The sequence below is a fragment of the Mastigoproctus giganteus genome, chromosome 8 (assembly GCF_048544385.1).
Source record: "Mastigoproctus giganteus isolate SK-2022 chromosome 8, ASM4854438v1, whole genome shotgun sequence".
Classification (NCBI taxonomy): domain Eukaryota; kingdom Metazoa; phylum Arthropoda; class Arachnida; order Uropygi; family Thelyphonidae; genus Mastigoproctus; species Mastigoproctus giganteus.
In genome coordinates this window covers 14,687,194-14,708,314 of record NC_143582.1, presented here as the reverse complement: position 1 = coordinate 14,708,314, position 21,121 = coordinate 14,687,194, and the positions used below count along the sequence as shown (strand labels likewise).

General features: G+C 38.9%; 1 protein-coding gene across 1 annotated transcript in view; it reads right to left on the bottom strand.

Moving 5' to 3' along the window:
• Positions 1–20,584, bottom strand: part of LOC150081280 (fatty-acid amide hydrolase 2-B-like) — a 35,067-nt gene extending 14,483 nt beyond the window's left edge. The window contains exons 1-2 of the mRNA XM_090379485.1: positions 20,402–20,584; positions 12,018–12,237 (exon numbers count right to left, since the gene is read on the bottom strand). Of these exons, the coding sequence (XP_090235611.1) occupies positions 12,018–12,237; positions 20,402–20,584 (403 nt within the window). The remainder of the gene's footprint in view (positions 1–12,017; positions 12,238–20,401) is intronic.
• Positions 20,585–21,121: the final 537 nt, after the last annotated feature.

Sequence of the window (21,121 nt, the reverse complement as noted above, 5' to 3'; positions counted from 1 at the left end):
TTCCTTGTGAAGCAAGATTTAAAACAGCTGACTAAGAATTTTAGTAAATGAACTTTAATTTTTAAAATATACCTTACATTTCCCAAATAGTCAATCAAAATCTGCAATATATAGCAGAAGTAGCAAACAAATTTAGCATAAGATAGGTAATGTAGACATGTAGAGTATCTTATGTAGGACTGCACCTGAATGTCAGTTCAACTCCACCTTTGTACACTATGTTGAATACAGAACTCTGTAAAAGGCTCAGAAATGTGTGTAATGTTATGTTTGTGCAGTGTGCATGTTATGGGTGTTTAATGGCACATAAGCTACACTGCCTATAATGCACCAGTCCACAGGGATGTTATTTGGTTTTTAGGAGCATTAGCAACTAAGGCCATATTGCTCCAGGGATATGCAGTGGTCATTCCCTGACCTTTCCGCATCCTCCGTATTTGGTGGTCACGGGCTCGAACCCCGGTCTAATCAAGAAGCGTGTGCTCCGCTCACAGGGATGTGTTAGGAAATAATTCAGAATTGAAGCCATTTCAATTTCATTTTAGAAAACTATTCAGAATCAATGATATATTCCAATTTTTTTCAGAAAGCTGAAAAGTTCATTATTATTTGGCTGATTGCCAATAATATGCTCTAGTCATCTCGGTTGTTGAAGATTTGTTAAAGAAAGTAGGACTCATATTCTGTCCTATTGATAGTGAGGACAGTCAATAAGAATATGTTTGACTGTTAGTTGTGCTGAGCAGTGTGGACACCGAGGAGGAGGATCATCACCTGTGAGTAGATGGATATGAGTCAGATGAGTATGCCCTAATCTTGGCAATGCAAGTACCACTTCTTCCATTCTCGTTGTCTGGATGCTTGAGTGCCAAAATTTTGGTTCCTGTTTCAACTGAAAAAGTTGAAACAGGAACATAAACATGAACATAAATATTATTAGTCTGGGTGTGCCATAGTTCTTTCCATTGTGCAAGGCATTTTGCTGCTATGATGACATTACAGTCCAAGGCTTGAATATGGACAGAGGTAAAATCTAAAGTTAACAGATTTTTTGCAGATATATCTGCCAGTTCATTCCCATTTACCCCTGAATGCACTGGAATCCAACAAAAGTTCACTAATTGTTGACGATGTTCAATTTTCAAGAGCAACTGCGTGATTTGGCTGAAAACAGGATGATTTGTATAGGAGGGATTTTCATTGCTCTAATTGAGCTGGGATAGTCGGTGTAAATTAAATATTTTGGAGATGGGTAAAGATTCAGATTTTCTAGAGCTAATTTTATTCCATGGAGTTCTGCAGAAAAGTTGCTATACTCAGGTGGAAGGTAAGTTGAAATGATAGCAGAGGGAAACACTGCTGCTGCTGCTCCAACAGCTGATTGAAATTTGGACCCATTGGTATATATTGGCAGGAAATCAACATAGCTCTGAATATGACTTGCATGGAGTTGTTTCAGGTTGAGAGTCGGTAGAAGATTCTTACCCCATTGAAGAAAATAAGTATCAAAGTTCAGTTGAGGAAGGGGAGGCCAAGGTGGATGAAAGTAATTCATTACCTGTTGACTATTGTGAAGAGGAACTTTCCAATTCTGTGATATTTCAAAAAGCCGTAGGCCTGCTGGCCTTATTTTATTAGCTTTATTTCTATAGAGATTAGGTAGTTGTGGATTGAAGAGGTATGGGTGAATAGGATGCAAACAGCAACTTTTTATTTTGGCTGCATACTTTTTGAGTAGTAACATTTTTTTGCAGAGGTGCAAAGGGGGTTCATGAGCTTCAATATATAGACTATGAGTTGGAGATGTCCTGAAGGCTCCAAGTGCAATCTGTAATGCACTCTGTTGTATAGGATCCAGCCACCATAGTACACTCTTTCGGGCAGTATCGTAGACTGGAGCATCATAATCCAAATAGGATCTAATCAATGCTCTATATAATCAAAGCAATGAGGTACAATCTGCTCTCCAAGACAGGATGGATAAAGCTCTTAGTATGTAGAGCTTTTTGAGACAGGTATTACATACAAATTTAATATGTTCAAGGAAGTTTAACTTCTTGTCAAGGGTTAATCTCAAAAATCTGATGTTTGTTGGCAATCAGAATGGTCAAGTCTAACATGTGAAGTTTGGGATCTGTATGCAATTTGTTGGCAATCAGAATGGTCAAGTCTGACATGTGAAGTTTGGGATCTGTATGCAATTTGTTGGCAATCAGAATGGTCAAGTCTGACATGTGAAGTTTGGGATCTGTATACAATTTGTTGGCAATCAGAATGGTCAAGTCTGACATGTGAAGTTTGGGATCTGTATGCAATTTACGTTGATTGCAAAAGTGTATAGCAACAGTTTTCTGTTGTGAAAGATGATAGCTTTTGAGCACTGCCCACTTTTGCATTTTATTTAGGGATATCTGCAATTGACATTCAACAGATCTCATGTTCTGAGAATGGCAAAAAAGAGAGAGAGAGAGATCGTCAGCATTAAGGTAAGACTCAACAGTATTTGGAAGTTCTTTTGTAATAGTCAATTCTAAGGGCAAAAAGGGTTGCACTCAGTATAGACCCTTGCAGAACTCCTTCTTCCTGCAAGAATGTCGTAGAAAGGGAGTTAAAATATCGTACTTGAAAAGAACAACTCCATAAAAAGTTCTCAATGAATATAGGCAGGTTGCCTCATAGACCAAGGGCATGCAGGTCTCTTAAGAATGCTGTGATGCCAGGTAGTATCAAATGCCTTCTCTATGTCTATGGAGACCTGCATGCCCTTGGTCTACGAGGCATGTTATGTTGTTTAGCTGTTTCTGGCCTCTTTGTCACCAGGAACGTGACCTGGAAAGCCTGCCCAATGTCCGTCTACACCACAGGGAGGTGGACCACAACTGCGCATGTACTGTGGCAGACCTCAACCAGCTCGTACTGAATGCTTAAAACGAGTTTGGGATCATTCAAAGAGATAGAGAGAATAAAAAAAAAAAAAACACATCCAAAGTCCACTGGTGAAGTCTAATACTAGTGGAGCCCAGGCACCAGCAAAATCCCAACTCAAGCAAAAGGCAAAATGTCAGAGGGGAAAAAAAATCCTGCACCTACAAACAGTAATGAAAGTCCTTGGGGGCCAGAAAAAAAAAAAATAATAAATAAATAAAAAAATAAAATAAATAAAAATCCCACACCCACAGACAGTAATGGATGTCCTTGGGTGTCAGCAAAAAAAAAAAAATAAATAAAATAAAATAAAGATAATAATAAAACAGGTAAAATAAAATAAATTAAAATACAAATAGGATAGGAGAAATAATTAGATAAATTAATTTGTAAAATAAATAAATAAATAAAAAAAATGTATATATAAGAAAAAAAAATAAGTTAGATAAAAATAAAAAGTATATAAAATAAAATAAAAATAATAATCCCGCACCCACATGGAGAAACTAGTGGGTGCCAACACAACAATCCTGTACCATAGGAGACCCAAATCCTGGGTCCCAGCAAAAAGAGTTTGCCTCGTGAGGCCATAATTTCTACTCCTTTAGGAGATGTGGAGAAACAGAAAATAAAAACTCTGATCCATGGAAGGAGAAGGCAAGTTTGTATCATTAGGTAAGTGCAGTCAGTAAAGTCCAATCACGTAGTCCAGTCAGGTGTGTGTATCCTATCATAAAGTCATCCCCGTTAAGGCCACATTGAAATCAGTTGTTCTGGGAAAAAGAAATCTAGCAAGACATTCTATCTAGGTACATCCTGTCAGGTAAGTAGGTCTATTTTACAGTGATAGGTACACAGAATATGTAAGTAATAGTTTCAGCAGAATCCAAGAGCCTAAATCAAGTATCAACGTGAGGTTCCCCCTCCACGGTTTGAAGTTTAGGATACGTTTCCAGATCAAAGCAAAAAGTCTGTTGAACAATTAACATACACATCAAGTACTGGTCAGAAGTTTAAGAGTTTGCAGTAGATGGTGTAGGTGTATTTGCCAGAGGTTCAACAATTGAAGAAGAAGCAGTGGGTGGAGCAACCAACATCTCTCTTTTTGTAAACACAAGTGCAAATCTTTGGAATGCCTGAAAGGATTCTTCATTTTCCAAGAGAATAGCTTCATTACTTCAGCAAAATTATTATGGTAAGATTTTATTGTTGATCTTTGGTCAATTTCATTGGATACTTGTAGTTGGAGCAACGATAAATCACAAGCCCAAGTTTGCTGGGACCAGCAGGAAAAAAACTGTGAGTTGACAAGGCCGAATTGAAATAATTTCACATTTAGGGATCTGTGACCAGTGATTAAGAATTAAGAGTAAAGACTAGGGCTGAACCATTTCTAAACATCTCTTCCAATGGCAAAGGTAATATCTGATATAAAGTTTTGTGTCACATGCCTAGTTTTGCTGGTATCCCATCTAGTTTGCAAGATGTTTATCAAATTTTTCCATATCCTGATTTCTCTTGCTTGATGTATGCATCTAAATTACAGGTTATGCCAAGAATTCCAGTGGGAATTCTGTGTTTTAATTGGTAGCAGAGACCTTTGAACACGAGATGAAGGTCCACTGAAAGCACACCTGCCAAGACCTGCAGTTCAGCAGAGGATACTGTCCTGCAGGCCGGAAGCATAGAAAGGAGCATAGATCTTTGAAGTGTGATTAATTTAGCTTTAAATTTGATGTTTGTTGCACTGTGAAGATAGGTAACAGAAACCTATTTAGAGCACAGCAATCAATAATACTACATCACCCATGCCATATGCCATCTACAGGTTAGACCATGATATCGATTAGTCATGTAATATATGAAAGGTTACAAATTGTAGAATATCAAATTCCAATACTATCCAGGTAAGTAATGCTTATGGTCTTCTTCATCTGCCAAGATCTACTTCTTTCTGGGTATTCTGAATCAATGCCTAGCAATATAGAGATACAATGCAATGTCTGCATACAACCATTGATATGCCCACTGCTGTTCGATGCATATACACGTCAAAACAGCACCTAAACAATGTGCTAATGTTATATATACACGCAGAGCCACGCTGAGGGTGAGGCGAATGAGGTTCTTGCCTCAGGTTAAAAGCTGAAAGGGGTGCTAAAAGAAAGATTAAATAATTGCCAACGTTTTCAATTTTATGTTTTCATTAAAGAAATATTGTTTATTTATAATTAAAATTATTCTAATTTGTGATATTTTTGACAAAACATTTGTTTCAAGTATTATAATAATATTGTTATTATTTTTGAAATGAATGATGCATAAATAAATCTGTTATATATTTATAATAAATACTGCTTATGAGAATAAAAATTACTTTAAACAGTTTTTTTTTTTTTTTTTCATCTTTAATTTTTATTAAAACCAGAAATGTATTTTAAATAAGTCATATATATTTTTTAAAATATTTTAGGGGAGGGTACAATTTTTCATTCTTGCCTCAGGTACTAAAATGGCTCGGCACGGCTCTGTATACATGTCTCCTTTTAAGCAGGTAATCAATAAGTGCTGCAAAAGCACATGAAATCAGACAACTATTTGATATCAACATACTGACTGTAGTCTGTGCAATTTTCAGCATTGTTTGGGTTTGGTTTGTTTAATGTCAACTGAACAGTCTTAGCAACTGTAAAGCCATTATGTTCTGAATACAGTTTTATTTGTTCTTTAATATGTATTGAGGTTAGGTTATATAGTTTAGCATATTTTCAGCAAGGTAAAATTTTGCTTTTTAAAAAAAAAATTTGTAGTATTTTGTAGCTGTTTTCAATACATTGACCATCACCCTTTTGTGAATGTGTCTATTGCTAAAACTAGTGCAACCCTTGGAGTGTACAAAAGTTTTTTTCCTATAAAACTGCTGAAACCCATATGTTGCATAAGAGTTTGATGGAGATAATCCCAAGTCAAATGTATGGTGACTAGTCATTTCTTCTTTCATGAAGAAATCAGTCACTCACCTCAGTTATTTTGCTGTACACCAGATGAAACAACCACAACCAAACGTTATTTTTTGGCAGAATGGCACTTCTCTACACTGAAGAACAGGAAGATAGAAAATTCCGGGATAACATGTTTTCAAGCAAAAGGATTGGACAACAAAGACCCATTTCTTCGCTCCCCTGCTGCTTAGATATAACTGATTTGGATTTTTTTTTTTCTTAGATTATTTTAACAAACAAGCATGTCCACTAAAGTCCAAGGTGTGAAAGAATGCTGTGCATGTATCAACAATGCAGTTACTTCTGTACTGGACAAACATTGGTGTGAAATTTAATATTGTTTCAACATCTTTTTGGGCATCAATGGGACCCACACAAAAACCTATTAATGTCTGATGGAAACTTTTTAAGTTGTGTTCTTTCAAATAAAATAAACAGGTGGCCAATTGATCTAGTATGAGGGTACAAAAGGGTACACACTTTGAGTGACCGAAGTTCAAGCCCACATGATTACTAAATATGGTATAATGCTCTTGTATTCTCTCTATCTTGTAAAGTCCTCTCACCTTGTGGTCATTAGCATTAGCATTAGCATTAGTAGAGGCATATGATGCAAGAAAGCAAGCTTATTCAGCATCAGCCAAAAAAAAAAAAAAAAAAAAAAAAAAAAACCTCTCCCATTTCACCCCTCCGTTCGTTCGAAATACCTGTCCAGTTGAGCTTTAAATTTGTTTAGGCTATCAACTTCAACAACAAGTGATGGAAGTCGGTTCCACCAACCAACCACCCGCTGGCCAAAGGCAAATTTCCGCACATCTATCCGACATCCGTCCTTCCTCAATTTGAATTTATGCCCTCTGAGGTGATTATTCTGAGAAAGATGAAGAATCCCATTGGCATTGAGCATGCTCAAACCATTCAAAGCCTTATACACCTCTATCAGATCACCTCGCCGGTGCCTAGTCTCCAGACTCTGTAATTTGCAAAACTTAAGCCTTTCTTCGTAAGAGCAACCCTTTGTTCCATTTACTAATCTTGTTGCCCTTCTCTGTACCCGTTCCAGCAGCTCTACATCCTTCTTGAAATGAGGCCTCCAGACCTGTATACAGTACTCAAGATGTGGCCTAACCATTGCCTTATACAAGGGAATAATCACCTCCTTATCCCTGCTAGAAAAATTCCTGTATATCATTGACAAGACACCATGAGCTACTCTTGCAGCTCGTCTGCACTGCTCAGAGAACTTCATATCTGCCTACACAATTACCCCCAGGTCCTTTTCATTCTCCACCACTGTCAGTGTAGTACCGCAGAGTTGATACATTGCTCTGGGGTTACTGTTACCCATATGTAGTACTTTACATTTGTCAATGTTAAACTTCATTTGCCACCTCTCAGCCCATCTGTTCAACCTTTCCAGATGCTGTTGCAGCAGCATAGCGTCAGTAGTGTCCTTAACGACCCTGCCAACCTTTGTATCATCTGCAAACATAGACATTAAACTTGATATCCCATCATCAATATCACTCATAAACACCGAAAAATGGACCCAACACTGAACCTTGAGGAACTCCACTAATAACATTAGTCCACGTTGAGCAGTGTCCATTGATTACCACTCTCTGTCTTCTGCCACTCAACCATCCCCTTATCCATAGCAGCAATTTGCCTCCAATGCCACACTGCTCCAATTTGTGCAGCAGTCTTCCATGTGCAACAGTATCAAAAGCCTTTCTAAGATCCAAATATATAATATCAAAGTTATTCCCTGCATCCAGTTCTTTTGTGACTACATCATAGTATCCAATCAAATTGGTCAGGCAAGACCTGCCCTTAACAAAACCATGCTGCGTCTGAGCTATAACTGAATTCTTGTCTAGATGATCCTGCAGTGCTTCTTTAACCAGTGCCTCCATTAATTTACCTGGAACAGAAGTTAAACTAACAGGTCTATAATTACTTGTGTCAGTCTTTGATCCTCCTTTGTGAATTGGGGTTACATTTGCATATCTCCAGTCTATGGGTACCTCCCCTGAGTCCAAAGAAGCTCTCATAATTATGGCTAGGGGTTTGCATACTTCCTTTGCTGCCTCCTTTAATATAACTGGATAGATCCCATCCACCCCAGGTGCCTTTTTTATGTTTATCCTCAACAATCTCTCCTCCACTTTCCTCTCAGTTATTACAAAATCATCCAGCTCACTGCCAATGTTTACTTTACCTACATCATTCTCCTTCCTGAATAACTCCTCATGCGTGAATGTAGATGCAAAATACTCGTTTAGATTGTTAGCCACCTGAGCAGGATCCTCAACTGTTGAACCATCAATATCCAGTGGACCAATCTGATTCATCCCTTTCCTTCTCGAGTTCAAGTATGTAAAGAACTCCTTTCTGTTTTTCTTTGCATCCTTTGCCAAGGATTTTTCGTAGTCTGCCTTTGCCTGCCTAATCTCCTTTGTGACTTGGTTACAGACCAACTTATATCTATCATAGGCTTCCATGTCACCCATTAATTTGTATGTATCCCATGCATTTTTCTTCTCTGCCACATGTCTCATTAGTCCATCTGACAACCATTTAGGCCTAAACCTTGAACAATATTTCTTAGTTGGTATGTAAAGCCTGGTAGCCACCAAGATTAGTTCCTTGAATGCTTCCCATTTTGAGTTTGCTGTTGGTAACATCATCAGTTGGTCCCACTGTATAGAATTTAAATACTGTCTCAGACCATCATAGTCGCCTTTACGAAAACAAAAACCCTTCCCTTTACCTCTGATGGTAGTTACCTCCTTGAGTAAATCCCACTTCAACACACTGTGATCACTGCCACCTAGTGGTTCATTTATCTGCAGATTCTTAATGCATGAAGAAATACTACTGATAATCAGATCAAGAGTATTGCTCCCTCTGGTTGCCTCACGAACATGCTGATGTAGAAAACAATCATCCAATAAATCCACAAAAGCCTTGCTAGTGTGCGAGTGACCAACCCAGAAATTCCAGTCAATATCTGGGAAATTAAAATTCCCCATTATAAGACTCTCTGATTTACTGGCCCACTCTATTTCCCTGTACAATATATTATTATACTCATCAGAGTCATTAGGCCTATAGCACACTCCTACTCTCAATTTTGATTTCCCTATGCTTATGTCACACCAAACTGACTCGACACTGCCCTGTCCATCGATGTCAACTGGCTTCACTTCCTTTGACTTTATGTGTTTCTTAATTAATAGCATAACCCCTCCTCCCCTCCTGTCCTGTCTATCCTTTCTATATACATTGTATTCCCCAAATTCCAGTTCCGCATTACTTATATCTGTGTGACACCACGTCTCTGATATCCCAACAATATCTGCCTTTGATGTTTTGAGCAATACCTCAAATTCATCAAATTTATTTACCAAACTCCTAGCAATGGTGTACACGCAGGTATACATGCACCTGTTTCTATTCTTAGCTACCCTAACACAACCCATGTGTTTACTTGTAACGCAATGACTACCAGCAGTCTCTGAAATATCCTGCATCTTGTTTTTCAGACTTCTGCTCATTTGAATAGAAGCAGTGCAAGAATCACTTCCACCTCTGCCAGTGGCTACTGTTAATCTATTAGTCCTTGTATCCCCCCCAACTAGCAGTTTTCCGACCCACCTAACACTGCCTCGACAGCATCAGCAAAAATTCTTGCACCCTTTCTATTTAAGTGTATCCCATCCCTGTAGAAGCAATCTCTCCTGTTAACAAGTACAGTCCAGGCTGAAAAAAATTCTACCCCTTGAGCCTTGCACAATCCCTCCAGGGCCGAATTGATCGACAAGGCTCTCATCATATACTCCCTCCTATCGTGTCTGGGCAGAATTGCAGACACTTTCAAGTTCAACCCTAATTCACGGCTTTTTTTCAACAGTGACCTGTACTTGCTAAGTAATTCCGCCGGTCTCCTACTATTAATATCATTAGTGCCAACGTATACAACTATATCACCTTTTGTGCCCTTAAAAGATGATATCCGCTCTACAACGTCATCAACCTTTGCCCCTGGCAGACATACCCTGGTCCTATTCCACCTATCCTTTTTACAAAGCATGTTCCCCGTTTCCCTGACAATAGAGTCACCAACAACTACTAGTTCCTGTGGGACCAGCGCATTCTGCCTAGGGGGCTGCCCCTGTGTTGCCTGATGACCAAGTGCAAGCTCTGGCGTTGATGTGGGCAGCTGAGAGCTTGATGGGCCCCTCAATTTATTTCCTTCGAGGGCATCCACCCTGTCCTTCAAGGTCTCATAAAGGCCCATAACAACGCTGAGTTGTCGCCTGATTTCCTTGCACTCCTTACATCGTGCACACACAAAGACATCCCCCTTGGCAGTATCATGTCCCGTACCCGACTGCTCCGCAAACATCAAGCAAACAGTGCATTTTAATAGACTGTGATTCAGAGGGCAACTGCCCCCCTCAGTTCTCCCCTGAACCACAGCACTCCCATTAGCTTGAGCCTTTTGCTTTGCTGCTCTGGTCAGAGTCATGATTCCAATTTAATTCAATAAAATTTAAAACAAAAATTAAATCCTTAAGTTATATCCCAAAACAGTTATGTTATATATATATATATATATTTTTTTTTTTTTTTTCGGTATCTAGTGTTCCCTTTATTCATCCCGGGGAGTAAACACATAATTTATTTTTTAATTTTAGAGAAGCTTGTAATGCAATGAAAAATATATGCCCACTCTATATAAATGTGTAACTAAAGACACTTTATTATTTCAGCCCAAATTAAAACAATACAAATTGTGAATAAACAACCTTTAACCTTGGAATGCATCTTCAGATAAAGATACACAGGGTGCTCTTTTTATTGTGAAATTCTTAATCTTTGCTTCCTCGAAAATAAATAAATGTTTAGAGAATACAGACACACTGCTAGTTAAAAAAAAAAAAAAAAAAAAAAAATTATAATTTAGTAACATCTTGTCATATAATAATCTCTTGTCAGAAGAAAATAAGATCTTGTCACATAATTATCTCTTGTCAGAAGAAAATTCCACAATCAGGGTTGACAACTACCTTTCCTGCGATGTAAGCAAATATGAATAAAATTTTGGATACCTTCAATTCCGGATGGGAGGTAGTATCTATATCAATAAGTGCAAAATACTGGGAGCAAAGTGCTGTGTGTCTACTAAGCTACACTACACTACATTACTAAAATCATTTTCTTTGGTCCTCACTGTTCCAGAATTTGAATCAGAATGCTTGTGGGATTATTTTGAAAGATGCATCAGAGCATAACAGTGAAACACAGAAAGAAACAGAACTTATTTGGAAAGTTTCTGATGAAAGGAAGGGCATTACAGGAATAAGCTAGCTGCACTGAAGATAATACTTGTAACTATCTTGTTTAATTAATGCCAAGGAGAAATTTGCTTATTATCACTAAAGATGGCCAATGTACACCAACTACATTTTAATAGAATAGCATATTTCACCAAACCTAATACTTTCTTTCCAAGAGGGAAATGTTGATTGGCATATATTTTTCTCCACAATTTTAAAAAGTTTCCAGATGCATTTTTCTTTGTATGTAATTCATATTGTGAAATATATATCTAGAATCAAGCAAGGAAGAGCAATTGGCAGTATCTTCAGAAAGTGAAAATAATGCGTGACAGCTGAAGATCACCACAATGCCACCTTTACAATAAGTAAAGTGAAATGACTCGGCAAAAATATATAGGTGCCAAACAAAATACTAGGTACAGCCAGAGCCATTTTAACATGGAAGTCTACAAATGGCCATAATTAAGATAGACCTTTTCATGTGTAGGAAGGAGGGAAGTTATTTTCTTTGCATCCAAACGCCTAACATGGTCCTGTGCACATGAGTCCTAACATCTAACATGACCCTGTGCACTTGTTTGCATGTTAGAACTTAAAAGTTCTAACATGGCCATGTGCACAGTAGGTTAGCAATGGTCCCAGATAGGACTATATCCTCCCACGATAAATATAATGTGGATTTTTTTTTTTTTTTACTGCTGCACGATTATCTTAAAAACAAGATAACTTCCACAAGACTCACCTTTTATACCAATGGATTCCTTAGAAGTAAAAGGTATGCCTAGGAACGGTTTCTCTCTAGCTAGCTCTTCTTCAGATTTTATGGTGGACAAAATGAACTGATCAATTTTTCTTGCTTCTTCCAGAGCTTCATTAAATCTTGTATCTACCACAACGTTTAGTATAGGCTGAATTTCTTCAATCCTTTCAATACATGCTTTTATTAGATCTTCACTCTTTACCTAAAAAAAAAAAAAAGAGAGAGAGAGAGATTAAGCTATGCACAAAAACTTCATTGTTCATGACTTGCAAATAGATTCACAGAATCTATTCTGTAAATAATAGTCATAACTACGGTGAAGTTCACCACTCATGAATTACTCTTGCATACCTGTCCATATTGGGGGGGGACATAATTCAGGTAATAGAAAGAGCCTTCTATTACAACTTAATTTATATTCAAGGTTAAACTATAAATTTACAGGTTGCAGCACTCAGCTCTGCCAGAGCTGAGTGCAGCTAAACAAAAAATGAAAGCCAGAAAGGCAGCCAAACATAATGACATAACACCAGAGTTTTGGTGAAATATATGGGTAACACAGGGACGAATCTTCTATTGAGAGTACATTAGTTGAGGCATATGATGCAAGAAAGCAAGCTTATAAGCTTGTTTTTTGCTATAGAGCATCAGCAAAAAAAAAAAAAAAAAAAAAAAGAAAACTTTCCCATTTCACCCATCCGATCACTCCAAATGTTTGTCTAGTTCAGCCTTAAATTTATTTAAGCTATCAACTTCCACAACAACAGATGGAAGTCTGTTCCAGCAATCAACTACCCGCTGGCTAAAGGAAAACTTCCACACATCTATTCTACAACTGTCTTTCCTCAATTTGAATCTATGCCCCCTCAGGTTCTTAATCTGAGCAAGTGGAAGAATCCCATCAGCATTCAGCCTGCTCAAACCATCCAAGGCCTTGTACACCTCAAACAGATCACTTCGCAGGTGTCTAGTCTCCAGATGCTGCAACTTACAGAATTTAAGCCTCTCCTGGTAAGAGAACCTCTTTGTTCCTCTCACCAATCTTGTTGCCCTTCTCTGTACTCATTCTAGCAACTCTAAATTCTTCCTAAAATGAGGCCTCCAGACCTGTATGCAGTACTCAAGGTGTGGCCTGACCATAGCCTTACAGTGGTATAATTAACTCCTTGTCTCTGCAAGCGAAATTCCTATATATCAAAACTCCATGACCTGCTCTGGCAGCCTATCGGCACTGCTCAGAGAACTTCATACCTAACTGCACAATTACCCCCCCCTGGTATTTTTCATTCTCCACCTCCCTGAGTGTAATACCACACAGTTGGTACATTTCTCTTGGGGTTACTGGGACGCATATGCAGTACTTTGCATTTGTCAATATTAAACTTCAGTTGCCACTTCTCAGCCCATCTACCTAACTTTTCTAGATCCTGTTGCAGTAGCATACTGTCTTTAGTGTTATTAACAATCCTGTCAACCTTTGTATCATCTCCAAACTTGGACATTAAGCCTGATATACCTTTATCGATATCATTAATAAATACACAAAACAACAGTGGGCCCAACACCAAATCCTGGGGGACTCCACCAATAACGTTAGTCCACGTAGAACAGTGTCCATTTATTATCACTCTCTGCCATCTCCAACTCAGTCATCCTTTTATCCATTGTAGCAACTTGCCCTTAATGCCATACTGCTCCAATTTGTACAGCAGCCTTCCATGTGCAACAGTATCAAACGCTTTCCTGAAATCCAAGTATATGATATCAAAATTATTTTTTGCATCCAGTTCGTTTGTGACCACATCGTAGTATCCAATCAAATTGGCCAGACAAGACTTTCCCTTAACAAACCCATGCTGTGTCTGAACTACTACTGCAGTCTTGTCTAGGTGATCCTGCATCACTTCTTTAACCAATGTCTCCATTATTTTCTCCAGAATAGAAGTTAAACTAACAGGTCTATAATTATTTGCATCGCCCTTTGAACCCCCTTTGTAAATTGGGGATACATTTGCACAACTCCAGTCCATGGAGACCTGCCCTGAATCTAAAGATGCTCTCATAATTAAGGCTAAGGGTTTTTGCCTTTTTGGTGTTTAACTTCAAAAATTTCTCCTCCACTTTGCTCTCCATTATTACAAAATCATTTAGCTACCTTTTAGAGTTTAGTAAACTTCTGACCTCCCCTTCCTTACAGAATTCCTCATGTGTAAATGTAGATGCAAAATACTCATTCAGTTTGTCAGCTATCTGAGTAGGATCATCAACAGTCAAACCACCAACATCAAATGGAACAATCTGATTCATCCCCTTCCTTCTAGAGTTTACATAAGTAAAGAAGTCTTTGTTGTTTTTCTTTGCATTCTTCGCCAAGGATTTCTCATAATCAGCCTTCACTTGCCTAACCTCCTTTGTGACTTGATTACAGCCTAGCTTATATCTGCCATAGGCTTCTGTGTCACCAGATAATTTATATGCATCCCATGCATTTTTCTTCTCTACCACAAGCCTCATTAGTTCATCTGACATCTATTTAGGCCTGACATCTATAAATCTTGAACAGTATTTCTTAGTTGGTATGAAAAGCCTAGTAGCTTCCAAGATTAATTTCTTGAAGGCTTCCTATTTAGAATTCACTGTTTTTATCATCATCAGTTGATCCCACTATATAGAATTTAAACTGCCTGAGACCAGTGTAGTCACCTTTAAGAAAACAAAAACCCTTCCCTTTACCCTTGATGGTAGTTACATCTTTAAGTAAATCCTACATCAGTAGACTGTGATCACTGTCACCTAGTGGTTCCTTTATCTATAAATTCCTAATGCATGAGTTATCACTGTTGATAATCAGATCAAGAGTATTACCCCCTCTGGTTACCCCTCGGACATGTTGCTGTAGTAAACAATCCTCCAATAAATACACAAAAAAGTCTTACTAGAGTGAGTGACCAATCCACAAGTTCCAGTCAATATCTGGAAAGTTAAAATCCCCCATTACAAGACATTCTGATTTAGTGGCACACTATTTCTCTGCACAATTGTTCATTATACTCATCAGTGTCATTAGGCCTATAACACTCTCCTACTATTTTCCTTTCCGTATTTATGTCACACCAAACTGACTCAACATCGCACTGTCCACCCATGTCAACTGGAGTGATGCAGCTGGATGGAAAAGTAAGGAGACACTGGCAGACTGGGATTTATCAGTCCCATTTCTAAAAAGGGTGACAACTAGGAGTGCCAAAACCATGAAGACACTTCCTTGCTTAGTGTACTGGAGAAAGTGTATTCTTGAATGCTAGAAACAAGGCTCAGGAAAGAGGTGGATGGACAGCTGGAGGATGATCAATGTGGGTTCAGACAGGGAAGGAGCACACAAGATCTTATCTTTATGCTCCAGCAGATTATTGAGAAATCCATTGAGTACAACTCAGAAGTGCACCTCTGCTACTTTGACCTTGAGAAAGCATTTGACAAGGTTCCATGGTGTGAGTTAGAGTGCTGGAGAAGAAAAATTTTAGCAGAAGCTTATTAGCTGACATTAGACGTTACTACACATGATGCTGCAACTATATGAGAATTGGCAAATGCCAATTCAGAAGAATTCTTGACAACATTTGGTGTGAGGTAAGGAGACATTCTCTCTCCACGTATCTTCATCATCATCGTGGATGATATCATCAAGGACTGCAAAGCACATACCCGACCCTTCCAGTTGGGAAATTAGATGATGAGGCCTGCTGCCATCTCCAAGCTTGCTTTCACCGAGATATAGCTTTGATGGCCAAGTTGCAGGAAAATCTTCAACATAACCTGAATGTATAGCAGAAGGCTACGGTGGAGAGAGAGGAATGGTTATCAAATCCATCAAGACCAAGTCTATGGCGATTTCCTACATGTATGCCATCTGATCACCTTAGGTGGGAGAAACAATAATCCGGTTTCGTACTTCAAGTATTGAAGTACGAAACCGGATTATTGTTTGTTTTGGGAAACAAACCGGAGTATTGGGCTCTATCATCAGTAAGGATGGCTGAATAGATGAAGAGCTAAATGCAAGGATTGCAGCATCGGGATGCCTGTAAACAAGTCTGTAGTGGAGGGTATCTGCAGGTATACACTGTATACCCTCTGAATTATTTTAGGTGAACAGTGTATGTCTTCTGGTTTTTGAAAGACTTGAAAAAACAATATATTAATATATATACAGGGTGTCTCAAAAATATTGGTATAAACATTTAGGGGAGATAGGTAACATCTATAGGAATGTGAATCACAAAGGAACCCATAACTGGAAACATCACGGGAAAGTAGTAGCAGAGGCACAAGAAGCAGAAATGACACAAGACAGTAATTAGTGGCAAACATTTATTTGACATAATATTAACAATGGAGTATTGAGATGGATGCATTTCATGATTTTACAACAGATGCTCGAAGGTTCCACCATGAGATGCGATGCATGTGTGACACCGGTGCAGGGATTGGTGGACATGGTCAAACACACTTGGAGTTTCTTTGACAGTAGCAGCAGCGCAGACAAGTCTCCCCCCGAGATCCATTTCCATCTCCACAGGCGATTCATACACGATAGATTTGAGGGCCTCCCTCAGAAAGAAATCAAGGCTCGCTAAATCAGGTGAGTGTGGGGGCCAGGCAACAGGTCCACCACGGACAATCCAACGACGCCAAAAATGCCTGTTCAAATGGTCACGAACACACCTTCCATAATGGGCAAGCGCCCCGTCATGTTGAAACCAAATGTTGCATCTCACATTTGCTGGAACACCGTCAAGTAACCCTGGTTGAACTTGTTCAAGAAAGATCTGATATTTAGCGGAGTTCATGTGGGATGGTAACAGGTATGGGCCGACCAAACAGTCACCGACCATACCTACACACACATTTATTGTGAAGCGAGGTTGTGCCACATGGGGGCGCACACCGTGTGGGTTGTCGTGAGCCCATACATGAGCATTGTGCCGATTGAATAAGCCTTCCCGAGTGAAATAAGCCTCATCCGTGAACAAAACATAGGCTAGAAAATTCAAGTCTTGAACACTTTCTTGGAGAAACCACTGCACAAAAGCCACATGTGCAGGATGATCTTGGGGGAGCAGTAACTGAACCCTTTGGAGATGAAAGGGGTGTAAGGAATCGTGGTGCCAGACACACATTACACTGCAACGATACACTCCTAAGGCAGAGGCAATGGCACGTGTGCTGGTAGAAGGATTATTCTGGACGGCATTCAACACACTTTCTTCCATGGCGGGAGTTCGTGTCAAGTGTGGTCTGCCCGCACTACTCCTGTTACCTCTAAATGACCCATAATCGCACAAATTTTGATGCACACTCGCAAACAAATGGTGGTCTGGTACATGTCTGTCTGGGAAGCGTTCTCTATAAATTCGTTGAGCGGCTCGTCCATTGCCCTCTGCTAATCCATACACTAGGTGCATGTCTGACAGCTCAGAGGTCATATATCGATGCAGGCTCTTCGTGCAGCGACTGCTGCTTGAATGAGTAAACCAGAAATTTCCCTCTCACGAACTGATGAACAGCGCCATCTACCGACTTACGGTGACGTTTCCGGTTATGGGTTCCTATGCGATTCACATTCCTTTAGATGTTACCTACCTCCCCTAAACGTTTGTACCAATATTTTTGAGACACCCTGTATATACACTGGTGTTCAAAGAAAGTGCATCACTCCTTAAAATTGTAATTGCCGTCCAAATAACGTAAGTATATGGCAATATTTCTTACAGATTGAATCAGATAAGATTGACACACGTAGGCGATGACACAATATTGCATTAGCTGTTACTTTCAGCTATTTAAGAACGCTCTGCAAGAGTTGGTCATTCCTTGCTTGTGTCGAGATGGCGAGTTACATGCAGTTGACGCCACGAAGAAAGAGTGCTATTGTTGCTTTACGTAATGAAGGGTGTTCTTCCCATCATATTGCTTATAGAGTGTCTTCTAATCAGTCGACAGCGAGATTTCTTTCCAAACTCAAAATACTGGTTCTGCTGATATGAAAAAAGGAACCGGACGCAAACAAGTCTTAAAAACCATAAAGCTTCTTCATATGAGCTGAAAAGAGAATGGGAAGCACATACAGGAGTGGTAGCAAGAGAAAAAACAGTGAGGCCTCTTCAAAAATGGAATTGTTGCCTGTCATCCTAAGAAGAAGCCCCTCCTCACACAAAAAATGAAAACGGCCCAACTAATTTGGTGTAAAGAGCATGTCAAATGAACCCCCGAGCAGTGGAATTCAGTGATTTTCTCGGATGAGAAAAAAATTTAACCTGCATGGCTCTGATGGGAGACAAACGATTCCCGCAGACGTGGTGAAGAATACCATCCAGACTGTATGGTGTGTACGGTGAAATTCCCTACCAGCCAAATGATATGGGGGGTGCATTTCGTATCGCAGAGTAAGTCACCTGCAGTTTATAAAAGGTTCCGTAAATGCCAATGGATACCTGGCTATATTGTAAGGTAAATTGCTGCCAACAATTAGACTATTTCAACCTGCCAAGTAACTGCATCTTTCAGGACGACTCTGCTCCTTGTCATCGGGCAAAATGTGTAAGTAGGCACTTCTGTAGTTACTTTAGCTTCATTTCTGCTTTAGATGTTCGACAGTAATGTGTTTACATTTGTTACAGGTGAAAACATGGTTGGAAGAACGGTCCATTACAACTCTTAGCTGGCCAGGAAACAGCCCGGACCTGAATCCTATAGAGAACTGTTGGCATTGCGTGGAATCTGGAGTTGCTAGAAAGAAACCAAAGACCTTTAGTGAACTTCAAGAATCCATAATTTGTGTGTGGAACCACGAACTATCAGTTGATTACCTTCAGAAATTGATCGTGTCAATGCCTCGACGGTGTGCTGCTGTCATCAGGGCCGGAGGCGGCTTAACTAAATATTTAAATATTAGTTTGCACCTGGTGGACTTTTCATTTTGTTTTCCATTTAAAATAATAAACTGAAGCAAATTGAGGGCTTCTGATAACATTTCAACCATAATTGTTGTATTTACCAAAACTGTTATATAAAGGTTGCAAATGCTAATTTTGGAATGTTTTGTGAGCACCTGTCAAATATTATTAGCTTTGCCTTAACTATTAATAAATATCTTTTGTTTTTATTTCTATTTGTGATGCTAGTCATTAATGTAACATACCATCGCGAAAAAGGGTTAGAAATGTGAAATTCCTAGGTGATGCACTTTCTTTGAACACCAGTGTATATATATGCACACGGGTATACGCTGTATACTCTCTGGAATTCAATTAATAAGCACGGTATACTCTCTGCATATGTAACATTTACAGAGTATACCTTCTGTTAATTTTACAACTATAGCACTGCCTGTACCATGCCATAAATCAAGGGCTTATCAGCAAGAAGGAGGTGAGCATGGGGACTAACTTAGCTGTGTACAAGTCCACCTATGTACCAACCTTGACATACAGCTGTGAGTCATGGACCCTTTCCTCTTAGCACTGAGCATCAAAGCTAATTGCAGGCTGCCAAGATGAGGTGCCTTCATAGAGTGGAACAGAAGACAAGATGAGACTGAGTCCACAGTCAAACTATACAGGATGCATTAAACATAAATCCACTTCAAATGCAGATCCAAGAAACCCAACTTTGATGGTATGGCTATGTCATCAGAATGGACAACAGTCACTTTCCATGTTTAGCCTGGGAAGCCAAACCCTCTTGGGTGCGGCAAAGGGGGAGCCCCGCATGAAATGGGAAGATAACATCCAGAATAGTCTGGCTGAGATAGGAGCAGCCTGGAGACAGATCACAACCACTATTCTTGACAGGAAAGGAGAAGGAAGGAAGTAAGCATGAATGCCTTTAATACTGAAGTGGTTAATGTGTTACAATTATGAAAAATTGATATTTTTCTTACATTGCAATAATTTATATTTTCTAAGTTCAATAGACATATTTGAGCATTTTAGTGTATGTTATGCACTGCTCGATAAATTTTTTGAAAAACAGAATATAAAGCAATGTCTTTGAAATGGAGAAGACTGTTTGGCATTTCATTATTTTTATTATACATTTTTTAGTAATTTAAAAATATATTATAATAAAGTTGGTCATGTATGTGGCCATGTTAGTGTGCTGCATGTACAACAGCAAGAGATCAGATTTTTCGATGGTGAATTTTTTCACTGCCCAAAATATTACTGTACTTTTTAAAACGGTAAAAGCTTTGTAGATTTAATCATATACATTTACCCACGTAAAATCTCATAAAATAAATATTTAGAAAAATAAAATATTGAAATATTTTATATCATCTATAATTTTGATTTTGTTGTTTTTACCTGTCCTTTTCTAATCTTCGCAGCTAGTTCTGTAGCAGATTTCAAGAGAAGTGGATTTTTAATTGGAGGAAGTGCATCAGATTTTCCATACCATAAACGTAATATACAGCACGAGATGCAATGAAAGAGGGATAAAATGCCTCTAATCAACAAAAAGCAAATAGTATTCCACAGGCTTTCCATGCTTTAGGAATAATGAAGCATCAGTAAAATGTTCAGGAAGTACAAATTATTCTGGACCTGCAGGGAAAAAAAAGATAGAAATATATATTTTTTTTATTTAGAAATTTTAAAATTTAAAATGATAATTTTCATTTAACATACTAGTATAACAGGGTTCCCATGTGTTCCAGATATGACAGACTTTTAGCAGGCGCCTCCATAGCCAGGAGCAGCAGTGCGTAGCACACGCTTCTTGATTAGACCGGGGTTCGAGCCCATGACCACCAAATACGGAGGATGCGGAAAGGTCAGGGAATGACCACCGCATATCCTCGGAGCAATATGGCCTTAGTAGCTAATGCTCCTAAAAACCAAATAACAAACAAACAACAACTGTCTTAGCATCTTGGCAGGCTGATGAAAACTGTAAAGATCCCAGATTTGACCACTTATAATGGTCCACTGCCATGGGGCAGTAATGGCAGTTTTTATTGTCAACTAGGCTAATCATTCAATTCAACACAACACAACACAACACTACACTGATTACGTTTACTA